At 32.5% G+C, this 17,382-nt stretch overlaps 2 protein-coding genes and 1 long non-coding RNA gene across 4 annotated transcripts; 2 read left to right on the forward strand and 1 right to left on the reverse strand.

Moving 5' to 3' along the window:
* Positions 1–102: 102 nt before the first annotated feature.
* Positions 103–5,684, reverse strand: LOC107891091 (transmembrane 9 superfamily member 1). The gene is made up of 12 exons (XM_016815745.2): positions 5,403–5,684; positions 3,790–3,982; positions 3,572–3,676; positions 3,294–3,311; positions 3,101–3,198; positions 2,865–3,017; positions 2,577–2,711; positions 2,310–2,476; positions 1,773–1,867; positions 1,310–1,683; positions 806–1,079; positions 103–592 (listed from the first exon to the last, which is right to left on the reverse strand). Exons 1-12 carry the CDS (start codon positions 5,499–5,501, stop codon positions 525–527), a joined length of 1,779 nt encoding a protein of 592 aa, XP_016671234.2. The 5' UTR covers positions 5,502–5,684; the 3' UTR covers positions 103–524.
* Positions 5,685–8,046: 2,362 nt separating this feature from the next.
* Positions 8,047–10,179, forward strand: LOC121228268 (uncharacterized). 2 transcript variants are annotated; one of them, XR_005925808.1, is made up of 2 exons: positions 8,047–8,089; positions 10,005–10,179. It is a non-coding gene; the product is annotated as an uncharacterized lncRNA (long non-coding RNA). The 2 variants fall into 2 exon arrangements; XR_005925807.1 differs by lacking the exon at positions 8,047–8,089 and adding an exon at positions 8,559–8,642.
* Positions 10,180–13,868: 3,689 nt separating this feature from the next.
* LOC107891094 (serine hydroxymethyltransferase 6) lies at positions 13,869–16,904 on the forward strand. Its single transcript, XM_041111645.1, has 4 exons — positions 13,869–15,294; positions 15,535–15,937; positions 16,079–16,180; positions 16,280–16,904. Exons 1-4 carry the CDS (start codon positions 14,242–14,244, stop codon positions 16,501–16,503), a joined length of 1,782 nt encoding a protein of 593 aa, XP_040967579.1. The 5' UTR covers positions 13,869–14,241; the 3' UTR covers positions 16,504–16,904.
* Positions 16,905–17,382: the final 478 nt, after the last annotated feature.

Here is a 17,382-nt window from a genome sequence, read left to right on the forward strand (position 1 = left end):
TACCAGTTGGCTCCTAGTCCGATCCGGTTTCCAGAAACAATACTTCAATATGCATATAATTAAACTGTCAGTGAAGCCAAAAAGAAAGGGGAAAAAAACATATGCTGAATTCTTTGAGAAGTTCCTTTATCCCCTAACAAAATGTGCAGATATTTTAGCCATTTTGAGTTCTTACAGACAGGACACACGTATATGCAGAAGGGGTGAAGGACAAAAAAGTATAACCAAAGAGTAATATTTTTTTAACTGGTTTTTTCTGCATTCTAAATCAGGCTTCCGATTACATTTTGTGTAAAAATAGAAATGAGGCAAAAAGAAAAAGCAAAATCTCATGGAAACCCACAAATACCAATTCCCCCTTACCCTCAAACCCTGTGATTTCTCGTCTCTAGGATTTTGCTAGGTCTTGACCCATACCCCCCTCCTGGCTGGAAGTTTCATCTCATCATCGTTTATTGCCTCAGACGACAAATAAAAATGCTCATAGAAGCGCTGATGGTTATACTTTCAAACATTTTAAGGGTTTAGTCGCACTTGATGTTTCTGTAGATCCTCCTTACAAACAGATTAGAACCGAGATAACCAACGGCCCCTGCATTTTGAAAAGGAAACGATAAAAGAACCCACATTATGTAGGAACAACAGATGCCATAAACTCCAATACTGACCGGCAAGGAACAAAAAGAAAATAAACAACACTCAAATAAAAATGAGAGAAAATGCTTATTTGGTATGAGCACATAAAGAAGGCAGGATAACCATATATTTATGGATATGATAGATATTTATATGTTCCAAAACTCACCACAGAGAATTCCCAAACCAAGACAAAACATCAAAGTATATCCGAAGTAGAAGCTGGTCTGGAAGAAGCCTGACATCTTGGTTTTCACATGGTAGTAGTAGACGGAGTACAAATAGACATAGATTGCAGTTGAGGCAGCAGAGAAGAATGATGTCCACTGCCAATGGTAGTTCTCAGCATTTAGCAGGAAATATGTTCCCACGATTGTCACACAAATGGTCACAATGATTAGAATCAAGAAGACCAACAGCATAAAGCCATAGACATAATAAACCTGCAAAATGCAGAGACTTATTGAGTCTGAAATTACTAAAATACGGATGCACAATCTCCATGTCAGAAAAGAAATGAAGACCATGTTCTAGTATTCATCAGCATATATGTATTTAAAAAGGAAGCAACACTTTGTTATAGTTTATACAGCATATGAAAGAGTGAAAGATCGCCTAACCAGATTTTAATTCACCATCAAGCAAATAAAAAACATAGGGAAAAGAACATTACCTTGTAATTCCAGAAGGATGTGAAGACAAAATACATTTCAATGAATATGCTGCCAAATGGCAGGAGCCCTCCCATCATAGAGACCACAGAGGGTGTAAGATACCATTTCTTTTCCGGAATTGGGCGAGGAATGGTCTTCACACGGCATGGATTATTTGGAGCACCACTCCAATTTCTTCCAACAACTGTACCAAGAAGGGCCAAGGGGAATGAAATGAAAGCCCAAATCACAAAAACAACCACCATTGTACCAAAAGGAATTGCTGCTAGAGATCCATAAAATATGGCGATTGTGTTCAAGATAAAACCAATCCCAAAGCACATAAATGGGAACAGAGATGCTGTAAGGATCATAGCCTTTATCCAATTTTTACCTGAAAAAGAAATCCAACTCTTTTGAATGAGAGATCCATGAGTAGAGGAACAAATGCAAGCAAGAAAGGATAAGTGATCAAGCACGTACCCCCATTGCGTGAGTACATTCCACCACTTACGTAACCAGAAATGAATGATGTAAAAGCATAACAAAGAATAAAAGTTGTGACAATTGCTCCTCTCCTGGACCAAGTGATCAATACATAATTGTTAGTACTCAAAAAGCTGAAAGTTGAAATGCCAACACCAAAGAACAATATGGTTCATAGCATGAACTAAAACAAGGAGAAAGATAAATCATTTGGTCAAATTTGAATATGGCAAACAGAAGAAGGCTGATAAAAAATAAGTAATCATACAAAGGGATTTTACACGTGGGTGAATCTTTTTTCTCTTTTTTATTTATCTTTTAAAAGTAAAATGTAGAATAAAGTTAGTAGTTTTTCAATGTAAGGTCCCTTTTTCCTAATGGATGGTTATTTGATTTTTTTTAAAGTAAAAGAAGGCATTAATACTTTTAATTTCATATTTATCAAAATAAATTTATTTAGTTTTTTAGTCAATTCTCAAACTAAGTTGCGTTGCCAACTCTTGGATTTTAACTCACTATAGCTTCTCAACATACCCGACATACAACGTTCCCACAATTGCCAATAGGATGACAAGGAGAACAAGCATCGCTAGCTGAGCACCTGTGCCAACAACAGCAGAAAGCAGGGCCAAATAGCGAGGAGGTCGGAAAACATCACCATGAACGAGTTTCCAACCAGATTCTTCACTCACATCCCTTTCCTGAGAGCATATAGATGAAATAGCAAGGAGAACATGAATTTTTGAACAACAAAACTTTCCTTAAAGAACTGGAAAAAAGAAAAGGTCTAGGTATTATCACCAAGCTTTCCAGATCATCATCTTCCCGAGCATACTTTGCATAGTCATTTCTCAGAGTTCGCATCAAGATCATTGACACCAAACCAGTGAGGAAGATAACCATCATGAATGAATTGAAAACAGAGAACCAATGAATCTGCATATTGCAACATGTATTTAGAGCTATCAGAAAATTAAACAAAAACAGAACAACCTAATGGATGGCTTGTGAAAATAAATGTTGTTGCAAAATAGATGACTAGAAAAGAATCCACTGAAGTAGAAAGTTTTCACCAATAGTGATACTTACTTGGTGCTCAAAGAAAGGATAGTCCAAATAAACATCAAAGCGACGAGCAAAAGTGACATTAGTTTGAAGCCATTTGACAGAGTATGTCATGTCCAATACTCGCCCTGCTTCCAATGGTTTTGGACTCTCTTGAGTGAGATTGACATGAATAATCTGCGAGATTGGAGCGTGGTCACTAAAAATAGCAGATTCAAAAATAAGGAATGGAAGTCGTCTGCATGTCAGGAACCACAAACCTGGTCCTTATTGTATTTAATAACAATATTCTTATGAGTGTAGAGGACATGCTTGCCATTATCACTGTTCTTATCAGGATGCAGCTCACCAACAAAGCCTAAAAAGTTAAGAAAGAAAAAGAAAAATTATTCAGTAACAAGCAATAAGGATTGATAAACCAGATAAAAGAAAAATGAAGTAGACTATGCATACCCCATAAAGGCAGATCATCTGAACTTTCAGCATCGTTAAGAGCACAAACATGGCAAAAACAGAAAAGCAAGGAAGATAGTTAGTGCTCCAACAAAGTAAGCCATATAGATAAAATGATACCTAAATCCAGTAAACATCCATTCAATGCCAAAAGAATTCAAAGCTTTCAGATCCTGAGATTTTCAGTACTTGTCTAAGCTGTCAAATATCAGTATCTTTGTAGCTCTATTTATGCACACTTATTATTTTTATATAAAAGAATGAAAAGCTAAACATACCCATAAAGAATTCAAACCAATAACTGTTTTCAATAGCATCCTTGAACTGTCTGACCTTCGCTTCATCAAGTTCCAATTGGCAAATAGTACTTTTGTCAACATTCTCTATTGAAGAATAAAACAAGGAGCAGAAGAAAGAATATAAGTCAAACATATGGAAATAATTACTAAAGGAATAACAGCAATTGAATAAATTCTAACAATGAAAAAACACATACTTTGGAACTTTATATCGATTTGGCTATCAATTAGTTCATTTCCACCAAGGACCTCACCAAGACCACCCCACTTGTGAGCAGGGTTGGTACCCGGATGACAAAATGGAAGGCTGTAATAGTTGTATGTTTCTTGTGGATTGTTGTATGGACCAACTTTATTCACCCAGAGGGTAACTGGGTCATCTGATTGATACTGAAAGGAAAACCAATGCAAGAATTGGTAAGAGTTACCCATAGCTATTGAAAAAGAGAAATGCAAGACAAATATTTAAAAAATCTAAATATCAAACCAACATTGAAAGAACAAATATAAACTTAAGTTCTCATTGGGAATAAATCTTATGTAAATGCAAAGAAATACACAGGATGGATTGATGTAACATTGATCTTGAGGAGGACCGACAGCAATCAAAAAGATACTTTGAGAAAGCCTATTAAGCCTAGATCCCAAAAAAGTCAAATAAATGAATTTAAAATACTCAGTTTACCAGTCACCAATACTAATACATATGAAAAAACATATAGTAGTAAGAATATTTGCCAGGCAACTGCCAGGCAACTGATTTCTAGCTGATAACTCAGTTCAAAAAGGAATGTACAGATAAGTTTTGTCACATCTAACCAAGCCATACTGCTTATATTGATAATTCAATTCAAGACAGAAGATCAAATTTCTTGGTCAAGGTGAACAATTGTTGACTCAATATCAATTATCAGAAATCGTATAAACAAATTTTCAATCTACTCTCCAGAGCATTCAAGGAATGCATGACCTTATACCTAGTCAAGAAGGCTCACCTTGCAACCCAGGCATGTAGAGAGAGAGAGAGAAGGAAAAGATTTCAAATGTTAATTCTTCCACATCATTCTGAGACATTTTACAAGTTATAATATACTTAATACGAAATGTCTGTCTTACTATGGCAAAGGGTAGGACATGATTTATGCAAATGCAAATACATTCTCAAGTTCCCACAAGAATTCTGCCAGTTAAATGAACTCTTCCAAGCATATCTAATCAAACCCATCAGATCCAATAGAAAACCAATGTTAAAAAGAATAGTGTAACAATTAATCCACCAAATAAAAAGTTGAAAAATGTTAATATCTACATTTAAACACGAACAATTGGTCTTAGACAAAACATCCCCATGCCAGCTTCGCTACAATTTGATTTACCTCAAAACTAAACTACCTAATTTAAACGTGAAAAAAGATACACTTCATCCTCTACATCAACCTCTCGACCACCCATAGACAATTTGCATTAAGATTTGTATAATAAATTCCAAAAACGACACGTAAATCACGAATAACCTAAACGAGGAAATGATACAACTCGAGCGTGTATAACAATCTTTATATCACATACATAGACATGCACATAAACGATATAAACCATTTCATAGATAAATTTACATCAAGAGCTCATCCATCAGAGATCCACATCTTACACCTGATAATTACAACATAGTAACAAAATTTTTCACACATAAATCATGAATTTGAACAAATCAAAGGCAACAATTAAACCTAACCATAAATGAAGAAATAAATTAAGAAGGAAAAAAGTTTGCAGATAGGGTTCAAGGGGGGAAATAGAGGTTATTTACCTTGTGATCTGACTCGGAAGCGAGAGCGGGAGAGAGGAAGAGGAAAAGGAAGGCGAAGAGAGAGAAAGATCGGACGGCGGAGAAGACTGAGGAAGACATAGCCGACGATGGTCGGATCTGCAGGTCCGGTGCACTACGCTGATGAGTTTCTCTCCCCTTTTTTCTTGCTATTTTTTTTTTTTTATCTTTGTTAAAGATTTGGGAGAGAGTTGTCTTATTTTTATTATTTTTATTTTATTTGTTAACTGTTCTTTTTTTTACATGAACAGGCTATCTTCTTCTCTTCTAGTTTCTAGATCGGTGACATTTGACTTAGGGATGTTCTAACTGTTCAGATGGGCCGGGTCGGATCTAAATTCGGTTTTAATATTTTTATTCGAATTTAATTAGAAAATATATAAATATTAATATAAAATTATTTTTATATATTTTTTAATTTTTGAATAGTAAATTGGATTAAATTAAATCAGCCTAATTCAAAGCAGTCTAAGTGGACCACTCGATCTATGAACATATCTATATTTAACTCTTTGTACATTTAGAATATAGTTTTTTTATTTTTTATTTAAAATTAGTAGTCCAATTATAAATACTATTAAATTTTTTTTTACATTTTAACATCATTTTTTGTTATATAATTACTACGTGAGTTTTTTTATTTTATTTCAAAATGTTACACTAATAAAATTTAACAAAAGAATTTTAATAGTGTTAAAAGTTGGATACGAATTTTAAATATGAAAAGTGAAAAAACTAAATTCCAGAAAACAAAAATAAATGACTTTGTAAATAGAATAAATTTAATGTTTAATTCTAGTTTTATAATTTTTGGTGAATATTAATTGTTAATATTATTATTTTTAAATTTTGATAATTTTGTTAATAGAATAAATTTAATGTCATTTGTGGTTTTGTCTAATTTTATGTTTAATTTATTAAGTGTAGATTACACCTAATGTCACACTAAAATGCGGTTCGTCCTATTTTAATCACTTTAATTTTTTCTCAATTTAGTCACTTTAATTAAGATAATTGTTCGAACTAGTTATTTCCGTTAAAAAATTCGTTAATTCACTGACAGATTCTTGACATAGCACAGTAGCCAAATGAATTACGACACATGGTATCTTTTATTGACTTTTGATTAAAGCTTAGGGACTTCTATGTAATTAATCCAAAACATATTTTTCTTTTAGTGGATTGATTACACAAAGGTTCCTAAGCTTTAGTTAAAAGTAAGAAAAAAAGGACTTATGTGTTGTCATTCAATTGGCTAATGTGCTACGTCAGCAATCTGTTAGTGGATTAACAAAATTTTTAACGGTAATGATTAGTTCGAACAATTATATTAATTAGAGTGAATAAATTGATAAAAGAAACTAAAGTGACCAAATAACGACAAATCCTATTTTAGAGTGACATCGGGTATAGTTTACCCATTTATTAATTATAATCTTATGGCTTTGATTTTTTTTTCTGTTTAGGACATCACTAAATTATTAATAACTTTATATTTTAGTCACTCGACTTCAAAAGACCACACAATGATCATTAAACCATTTGAAAGATTTTATTTAAATCACTAAACTATTCAAAAGTTTTTATTTAAATCAATTGGTTAAATTTGGTGATCGATATGATGGATTAGTACACATTGACAAGTAGATGAATATACCATAAATCCAAGCCGATCTAATGGTCAATGTTAGAGATCCAATAAGAAAAGCCGTTTGGAATTTGGTTTGCAAATACATGATGTTCAAAGCTATTGCATAAAAATAAATTGAATTGTAGAAGATCATGGGAAGAAAAGCTTTTGATTGATACACAGTACAAATAGAGAAGCCATACAATAGCGATTTTAATTGCTCAATGACTTTAATGAAAACTTTTAAATTATTCAATGATTATTTTGTAACTTTTTGAAATCGAATGACCAAGATATAAACCTACTAATAATTTAGTGACCTTATATGTATTCTACACCAAAAGTTAATTCTAACATTATCAGTTAATTATGAATTTTAATCAAATTAGTACTAAAACTTAACCTAAACACTAAAAAATTAATATAAGTTCTTCCAGTATATCAATATTAATAATTTTATTAAATAAAAATAAGTATCATATTAAAAAATGACAAACTGCAAGATTCTTGGCCCTTAAAATTGAAAATTTAACTTTAGACCCTTTAAATTTTATAAAGTTTTAAGTTAGTACTTGTAACATCCTGATTTTGGGCTTAGTCAGAATAGTGGTTTCGGGACCACAAATATAATGAGAAAAATTTTATTTTTATTATATTTTTATGGTCTACAATTTCACAAAATGATTTCGTGAAAATTTCGTTCGAAAATTTCGACGTTTGGGCACTCAATTTAGTAAAAAGAACTAAATTGTAAAAAGTGAAAAAATTGAGTTCTACATGTTAGAGGTATTAAATTGTTATGAAATTTTAAATGGGAGGTCCTTAAATGATAATTAAACCATTGTATAACTTGTTGGACAAAAATGGCCTTGATTGGGTAAATTTTGAAAGAATAGTAAAAAAGACATTTTGGTCATTTATGGGTAAAATGAATTAAAAGACAAATTTTAAACTCCAAATGTGTCCCTTTCTTCTTGCTACAGCATAATTTACTAAGAGCAGCCATGGTTAGGGTTTGGCCAAGCTTCCAAGCTTAATAGTAAGTGATTCCGAGCTCCGTTTTTAATGTTCTATGTATTTTTGAAATCCCGATAACATGATCTGCTCATTTCTACCATTGTTTTGAGCTAGAATTTATGTTTAAAAATTTACCCATGAATGATATGCATGTATTTTGATATTTAATGGTAGAATATGAAGCTTGAAATTGTGTTAAACAATTTTTGCTAAGCGATTTTACGTGAAAACAAGTAAAACGGTATAATCGGTAAAAATACCTAATGTTCGTAAGTACATGTTGGAGTGAGAATTTGATGTTGCCATAGAAGGGAAAAATGATCAGCATGTCATAAAACATAAGAAAATAGGAAGAATTTTAATTTCCGAACCTTGGGGCAAAAGTGCAAATATGTAAAAGTTTAGGAGTCAAAATGAAAATTTGTGAAAATATGATTTTTAGACAAATATGAATAGTGTGACTAATTAGTAGGCTAAATGTGATATTATAGATCAAGGAAATTGAGATTTGGGCTTAAATCGGGAAAATACAAGGTTATGGACTAGAATAGTAAATTGCCATTTCTGGATCCGAGGTAAGTTTGTACGTAAATAATTTATCGATTATTTTTATTTTATTATATTTTATTATCATATGAAATGTGGTTGCCTATAGAATGATTATTTGTTGTAAATTGCAAATTGAAAAAGGACTATGAATAAATTGTAACATGTTGGAAAGTGAGGAATTTCCCTGTTGAGCCTTCGGAATAGAAACGATACGAATGATCTATTGTGGGATCACGTGTGTAGTACTAAGTGCAGGCTACTACGTGTACCGGATAATTGGTCGCATGTGTAGTACTAAGTGCAGGCTACTATGCGTACCCGATAACTTCGATCACGTGTGTAGTACTAAATGCAGGCTACTACGTGTATCAAATGGTTAGGTCACGTGTGTAGTACTAAGTGCAGGCTACTATGTGTACTGGATAATTGGTCACATGTGTAGTACTAAGTGCAGGCTACTATGCGTACCAGACAGCTTTGGCTACAAGTGTGAAAATATGTGCAGGCAACTGAGTATTAGTTATTATTCCGAAGAGTTCAACGGAAAAATCGATTAAGTAAAAATACATGTGAACATGATTATATGATGAATAAGTACAGGTATATGTTTAAGAAAATGTTGAGCAATATGCTCAATATTTGAGTGAACTTCGATAAGATAAAATGGATTAAGTGAAATTATGTAAGAGTGAATTTTAGTAGTAAAATAGTGTTGGACAGAAACAGTTGTGTAACTTTGAAAATTCACCAAAAATTGTGTAAGTTGAATTAAATTTCAAATAAATTATGAAATTAAATCTTAATGAGTCTATTTTCATATAAATGAAACAGGGGGAGCAAAAGAGTTGTATATTATGTGATATTCTAAGTTTTGTGAGACAGTGTCAGAATGAATTTGAGATCCCTTGGTCTGACTTGGAAAAATTGTTAAAAATTTTATAAAAATAATTATGGGTTAAAATTTATATCCTTAAAATCTTTGATGAGTCTACTTTTAATAGAAACAAATTGAAACATTATCCGAGTCTCGTACTATGAGATAAATAAATTTTAGTGAAGAAAGGTCGAAGCTGTCAAATAGCGAAACAGGGGAGACTTTGAATAATAAACTGTACTTATTGACTGGACCAAAAATTCTGAAAATTTTATGGTAGAAATATATATGAGTCTAGTTTCTGGAAAAATATACGGATCTTAATTTGGAGTTCAGTAACTACAGATATAAATGATTTAGTGACTGTGACTCAAGAAAGCAGTTTAACCAGAACATGCGTAAATGTACAATTGAGTTAGTTTTACTATGGAAAGCATGTTAGTAAATTGCTTATTATTATTTCATGCGAGCTTACTAAGCGTAAAGCTTAGCCCCTCCTTTCCATTTCTTTTAGTGTTGTCAGGTGGTTGGAGATCGTCGGAGGCAGCATCACACTATCAAGCTAACACCTTGATAGTATAAACACATATGCTAGAATTATTTAGTGAGTGGTATGTATAAACACCAAATTTTGACTGATGGGCTACTTTGCTTACATATCCAATAAATTTTTACCGACCTTCCTTTAACTCTACTTGTAAAATTAAAAAAGGCTTCATTATTTCTTATCAAATAATAATCCAAAGAATAATATATATAGATTTTAAGAAACTCCACAAGGAAAATTATATTACATTATGGATGTTACAATTATCATCTAAATCTTGACCTAAACATTTATTAATTTAGATAATTTTCTTTTCATGTACGTTTTATAGTTTATGTTTGGAGTTTGTGACTACATTTTCAAACATGTGTTCTCTTTTAAGAGTGCAATGCATTTTATTATTACACCCAACACTTATTGATTCAATCTAGATAGGTTAAGCATTAACTTGAATCTGTTCTAGGATCGAATCATAATTGGGTTCATCTTGTCTCATAGATTCCATGATACTATTGAGATAGTGTTTAAGCATAGTATTGGCCGTGCAAGCTATTCGAAATCTCTATATACTTAGTCTAATGTTTTGTTTTAAAATGTATTTATAAAAAGAGGTTAGCTAGGTGTCAGTTTTAATCATTGAGTTTATTAACGGATGTTAGTTGATGATATTGTTAGAGTCGATTTAAAGGAACTGGACAAGATATTTGTTAGGTTGAGGGTGCAATAGATTAAATGTTGTTAAGAACTACTTTTCATATATCTTTTAAGAATTGTATATGCCATACTTAATGTGACGTGATGTTTTAGCGAGACATTCTTGAAATAAGAGTTATCCTCTTAGCAAAGTCATAAAACTAAGCTTCGTTATGTTCCTATGATTGTCGAATAATTTGACAAAGCATGCTATGGTGAGAGTATAACAATACTTTTTAAGTATTTTTTTTAATATTATAATTTACCCTTTAATAACTTTCTCCATCAGATAATGGATTTTGGCTCTTCCTTTTCAATTTCATAAGCTATATTTTTTAAATTTGTAGATGTATTTCGTCTTATAAGGCATTTGAGTATGCTATTACTAAAAACATTAGGTAATAATTTATATAAAAAATCCATTAAATTATTATTAAATTTACGTTTTAGATACTTAATTTTAAAAAATTATAAAAATTATTATTGAACTATTTGAAAATTTTTATTTAAGTCACTGAATTATTCGAAATTTTTTATTTAAGTCACTACACTGAAAAGTGTCTTTAACAAAAAAATTTTGTTAACAAGCTTCAACTAACAATTCAACAATAGTACGATGGATCAGTACCCATTAACGAATAGAAGAACATATATTAGATCTAAGTTAATCTGATAGTTAGTGTCGTAAATCAAATAAAAAGTTGTTTGAATTTTAGTTCATAGATTCGTGATGTTCAAAGTTATTTCATAAAAAAAAACTGAACTGTAAAAGAAAATAAGAAAGATGGCTTTTGATTGGTGCAGACAATTCAAATAGAGAAAACCATACAATAATAATTTTAATGGTCTAATAGCTCAAATAAAAATTTTAAATAATTCAATAATTATTTTCTAATATTTTAAAATTAAATGATTAAAACGTAAATTTATTAATTTTTTTGGGAAAAAAAATAGGCAATGAAGCTAAGACGCTTCATGCCCTGTTGAAGCATCACCGAATTTTTTACCGTTAATATTTGTAACGATAATGTTTGGTCCTTCCTGTAAAAGTAAAAAACAATTGGCAGGAGCAGGGGAACTAGAATGGTTCATAGGGTGAAAAAGTAAACTTCCAAGCCTAAAATAGTACGTGTTAAAAGGTGGCTAAAATAGTCGCGGAATCTCCTAATGGGTTAAGATCCACTCCATTATATTTTTATCCATTAATATTCAATATAACGGTTATCACCATCCAAATGTATAAAACTCATATAAGATTTATTTATTAAATGTGATCATCAATTTATGAATGGTGATTAAACATATATTGAATATTAATGTATGAAAAAGTAATAGAGTGGAGCCAAACTAGAAGTGCTCATGAGCCAAGTTCGGTCGGATTCAAGTTGAGCTTGAGCATAATATTAGCATACTTTATGCTTACCTAAACTTGACCCGGCTGAAAAATGGGCTTAAAATTTTGTCCAAACTCGCTCATATTTACAAATGAGTAACTTAAGCTCATTTTAGGCTCACTGATATTATTGTTTCATTTTTTTAAATATTTATATTATATTATTTTAATATAATATAATTTTATACATTTTTTATTTATTAAAATTTTTTATATAGTCATCTTAATATTATTTTAATGTTTACATTAGAGTAATATATAGTATATGTTTATTTTTTAATGTGTTAAATTACATAATATAAACTTAAAAACAGGTCAAGTTGAGTCAGGCTTGGCATTGAATGGTCAAGCCCAAGTCCTGACCTATATTTTAAATAGGCTTAATTTTTTTGCCTAATCTCGTTTTTTAAGTCTAATATTTTTATCCAAACCCTTTCAAATTTTCGGCAGGTCATTAGGCCTAAGCGGATAGTCCAACTCATAAACAGGTCTAAACAAAACCCACCAGATAAATGCCCAAACGGGTTGTCTTTTTATGAAGCCTATTTATTTATTTTTTATTCTTCTTTTTTGGGTTCATTTTTATTGGGCCTCCTCGAGAGAAGCCTGTTTTATTGTATGGGCCATCCACAGCCCTTTAGTTTAGTGGCCACTTCCATGATACGAAGACCACTTATTATTTTTTAAAATCTTTTTTTTGTATTTTAACAATTTATTAAGTAAATATATTTTTATAAATTATTTAATAAATTTATTAATTATTTAATATTAAAACTATTCATTAAATACTTTAAAGTAAAAATGGTTCCAATAACAGCTTACTAATTTAACTTTCCGTCTCTTTTTTTTTTAAATCTTGTCAAAATTAAAATAATAGATGGATTATTCAAATGGAGTTTAATATTAATTTTAAAAAAATGAATTATTTTTATTGAAATTTTGTTGACAATATAATTAAATTTTGAGTTAGAGAATATAAATACAATAAATATATACTATTTACAACGTCTTTTATTGAGTTGGTGTCACCCATTCATTGGGTCCCAAGTCCCAACTTAGTTAAGAAAATTACTTTAATCGGATACTTTTATCTTTTTATTAAAAAACAATAAAAATAAAAATATGATAATATTTGAACCCACGCCAATTTGATTGGTAAAACATTAAATTTACCACTTAATAAAAGTTTCGTTTTGATTTGTATTATGCATTTTTATTTTAACATCCATAATTTATTATATATTTATAAAACTCTTTATTGAGTTAGTGTCAAATCATCCAAAAACAAAAGAAAAAAATTAATATTTGATAATTTTGGTGACGTTTACATCCACGTGTATGTCATATCAGTAAAATTAACAAATACTAACTTTTTCATCCATTTTTGGATGATTTAACAATAAAATAAATTTAAGGGCTAAAATGATTTATTTTTATAAAGTTGGACGTTCAAAGTCATTAAGCCAAAAACAAAGTAATTAGTAATTGATAATTTTCTTATTTAATGCCTTAAATTTATTATCTTGATTTTTTTTTAAATTTAAAAATTTTGAATTTATATAAAAAATATAAATTAATATTTTTATATTTTTTAATAATTTTAATTTTTTAAATATATATCTATAAAATTTTGGAAAAAATATTTTATAAATATTTTGAAATTTTAAAGATTTTTTTTTTTGGGAAGTGATGAAATTGTACATTTTTAGAACTATAAGGGACTAAAAGAAGGGTATAATATGAATAATTTAAGAAAAAATTTAACCTTTTTCGAGTCTCACTCTCCTAGCAGTAACCAATAGAGGTGTAGTGAGCAAGCTGGCAAAGCCATAACCTTGGAAGGCTAATTCACTGCCATTTGTCTAGGTGCATCCCCTTGGAATCTTTACCGGTCCCCGTCGGCCTTACTCACATCCCCTTTCTTTGGCTTTACTCAGCTGAAGGAAGCCGCTAATAATTGGTTAGTGTGGGTAAGACTTAGGGGCGGTTTCTTATACGCACAGAAAACACCAAAACTTAGGGTTTTCATTAGGATTTCGATTTGTATTCCTTAGTTGCTGTGGCTATTATTATTATTTTTTTTGGTTTGGGTTTTGTTTGAATGCAAGCTTTTGTTCCATGGATTTGTTATCTCAATCGGATGACACTTCATCAACGCTCTCTTTAGGGTTAGTTTCATCTTCGCCGCAATCTCACCGTACCCAGATCGCTGATGACTCTATTAGTCTCGAGGTGGACGGAAGGGACACCGCGCAACCACTGACGCGTTTCGCTTTTCAGCTACTCGAGCCGGAGAAGAACCGGAGGTGTCTCCGAAATGGGGATAGAAATGAAAGTGAGTGTTACGATGATGATGATGATGGTGAAGAGAGTAAAGAAATCGAAGAATTTAATTTATTAGGGCATACTATGTGCCTCAAAAGGGGAAGAGACGGCTGTTCTTCTTCTTCGTCGTCAAAGCGAATGACGCCGGAGCCCGATCTCGAGACGAGAAAAGCGGCCGTGAAATCATGGGGCAATCAACCACTCAGTGTAGCGGATCCCGACGTGTTCGACATGATGGAACATGAGAAAAAGAGGCAATTCATGGGAATTGAGTTGATAGCTTCCGAAAATTTCGTTTGCCGGGCCGTCATGGAAGCACTCGGAAGCCATTTAACCAACAAATACTCCGAAGGGATGCCGGGAGCAAGGTACTATGGAGGGAATCAATACATCGATGAAATCGAAACCCTTTGCTGGAAACGTGCATTGCTAGCTTTTGGACTAGATTCTGAAAACTGGGGTGTGAATGTACAGCCTTATTCGTGTACATCGGCGAATTTCGCAGTCTATACTGGGTTGCTATTGCCCGGAGATAGGATCATGGGATTGGATACTCCATCAGGAGGGAATACCAGTCATGGGTATTATACCCGACATGGTAGAAAAGTATCTTCTGCTTCAATTTTCTTTGAGAGTTTGCCATATAAAGTGAATCCACAAACTGGGTATATAGATTACGAGAAGTTGGAAGAGAGGGCACTTGATTTTAGGCCTAAGATATTGATTTGTGGTGGTAGTTCGTATCCGAGGGAATGGGATTACGGAAGGTTTCGACAGATTGCGGATAAGTGTGGTGCTGTTTTGCTTTGTGATATGGCTCAAATCAGTGGACTTATTGCTGCTAAGGTCTGAAAACTGTGAAGAACTGTAATTATTTGATAGGTTATTTGCTTTATGTGTTGCACTAAGGCTTTATTCATGATTTATAGCTTCTGAACTATACCTGTTTGTCCTGAAAATGCTTTGTTGACTTTGGTGCTTAAACTATTATTATTGATTTGCTCATGTTCTTATTGGCTGGCATTGAGATTAGAAAACTGGTTACAGATTAGCGGCTAAAATGTTATTTGATTTTTTTTTTTACAGGAATGTGCGAATCCCTTTGACTACTGCGACATTGTTACCTCAACAACTCATAAAAGCCTCAGAGGTCCCAGAGGAGGTATAATTTTTTACCGGAAGGGTGCAAAGCGAAAGGGAGGGAAGCTTCAAAGCCAAGGAGATGACAATGAGCAATACGATTTCGAAGAAAAGATAAATTTTGCTGTTTTTCCATCTTTGCAAGGTGGACCTCATAATAATCATATTGCTGCCCTTGCTATAGCATTGAAGCAAGTGGCTAGACCGGAGTACAAGGCCTATATGCAGCAAGTGAAGAGAAATGCTCAGGCCTTAGCATCTGCTTTGTTAAGAAGAAAATGCAGGCTAATTACAGGCGGCACGGACAACCATTTGATACTCTGGGATCTAAGACCTTTTGGATTGACAGGTATATAAACATATGATATGAAGTTGAACCTACATGTTCTTTGCCTTTTTGCTTGCAATAGATGGTCTAATGATCTCGGCTGAGAAAATTTGACCCAAAGTGGAAAACATTGATTCAGAACTTGGATGTATTTGTTTGTAGGTAAAATTTACGAGAAGGTCTGCGAGATGTGTCATATTACCCTGAATAAAATTGCTATTTGTGGTGATAATGGTGCCATTACTCCCGGAGGTGTAAGGATCGGTGAGTTGAGTTTCTCACTCAGTTAAAGGTTGCAAGTCAATTATTCATTGATGGGGGAGGTTTAGGCCGTTGTAATGACTTTTATTGTTGATTCTGCAGGTACTCCTGCTATGACATCAAGAGGTTGCATCGAGTCTGATTTTGAGACAATTGCGGACATTGTCCTAAGAGCTGCACATGTCGCCAGCATGATTCAGCGTGATCATGGAAAGTTACAGAAGGCCTCTGTGAAAAGTCTACATGATAATAAGGATATTTTGGAGCTACGAACACAGGTTGAGACTTTTGCTTCTCAGTTTGCAATGCCGGGGTTTGAAATTTGAATGATTCTTGAAGGTGTGCCTCACACCATTGATTGCATTCTGCCATCTAAACAAAATTTTGAAGCCGCCCCAAAGTAGCTACTGTAACTTCATTGGCTACAGATTTTGCAGTCGCCGAGCTTTGTGAACCGGAACACTAACTCTGCAGAGGAATTGTGGTTGCTCAAGGGTTATTTTCCTGGCAACCAAAGGATTAGTTTTCATAATGGTGGCAGAATGGCTGAAAATTTTGCAACAATTTTGGCAGTTCTCTTTAGTGACATTTTTCTCTTCCTTGGAACTTGTTTTAGTTGTGTTTGCAGATTGGTGAATTTGGATATTCTTATTTAAACCCAGGATTGATTTGTTGACAATGATATGATTCAGTAAATGTAGTGTAAGATCGAGAATTCGTTGTTTGACACAGTGAATCATAAATATTACTACTCACCTACTTCATGTTCATATGATCATATATCCCTGTAATATTGAATACAGTATCAGATTCTAAAATTTAAACAAACCAGCCACAGAAGAATCTGCCCTCTGAAGATCCTTGCTTTCTATTGAAGCTAATATAATATATATAATCACTTCAGACAACTGGAATTTAACCTGTCTTTTGCATGCTCACTAAGTGGTCAATGTTAAGTCACGTCAAGACCTACTCGAAGATTTCTGTAGAGTTTACTGTGAACTTCCTGTTTTTTCTTATTGCCACTTGAAGGTTCCATTATAGGAAGCTCATCGTGATTCTACCACTCGAAGGTTTCATTATAGGAAGCTTTGACCCTACCACTTTTATCATTTTGGCAATCTCTTTAGATAACCACTGCTCGCATCAAGTCCATTAACTGTATAAGGCTTCTTCACTAGTCTGAAAAGGTCAAGGCACCATTT

This window comes from Gossypium hirsutum, chromosome A04, assembly GCF_007990345.1.
Source record: "Gossypium hirsutum isolate 1008001.06 chromosome A04, Gossypium_hirsutum_v2.1, whole genome shotgun sequence".
Classification (NCBI taxonomy): domain Eukaryota; kingdom Viridiplantae; phylum Streptophyta; class Magnoliopsida; order Malvales; family Malvaceae; genus Gossypium; species Gossypium hirsutum.

Coding starts and splice junctions, on each gene's coding strand:
- LOC107891091 (XM_016815745.2), bottom strand. CDS start 5,501: ATGTCTTCCTCAGTCTTCTCCGCCGTCCGATCTTTCTCTCTCTTCGCC. Junction 3,983..5,402: donor CTTCCGAGTCAGATCACAAG/GTAAATAACCTC, acceptor TTTTCCTTTCAG/TATCAATCAGATGACCCAGT. Junction 1,080..1,309: donor CATCCTTCTGGAATTACAAG/GTAATGTTCTTT, acceptor TGCATTTTGCAG/GTTTATTATGTCTATGGCTT.
- LOC107891094 (XM_041111645.1), top strand. CDS start 14,242: ATGGATTTGTTATCTCAATCGGATGACACTTCATCAACGCTCTCTTTA. Junction 15,295..15,534: donor GTGGACTTATTGCTGCTAAG/GTCTGAAAACTG, acceptor TTTTTTTTACAG/GAATGTGCGAATCCCTTTGA. Junction 15,938..16,078: donor AAGACCTTTTGGATTGACAG/GTATATAAACAT, acceptor ATTTGTTTGTAG/GTAAAATTTACGAGAAGGTC.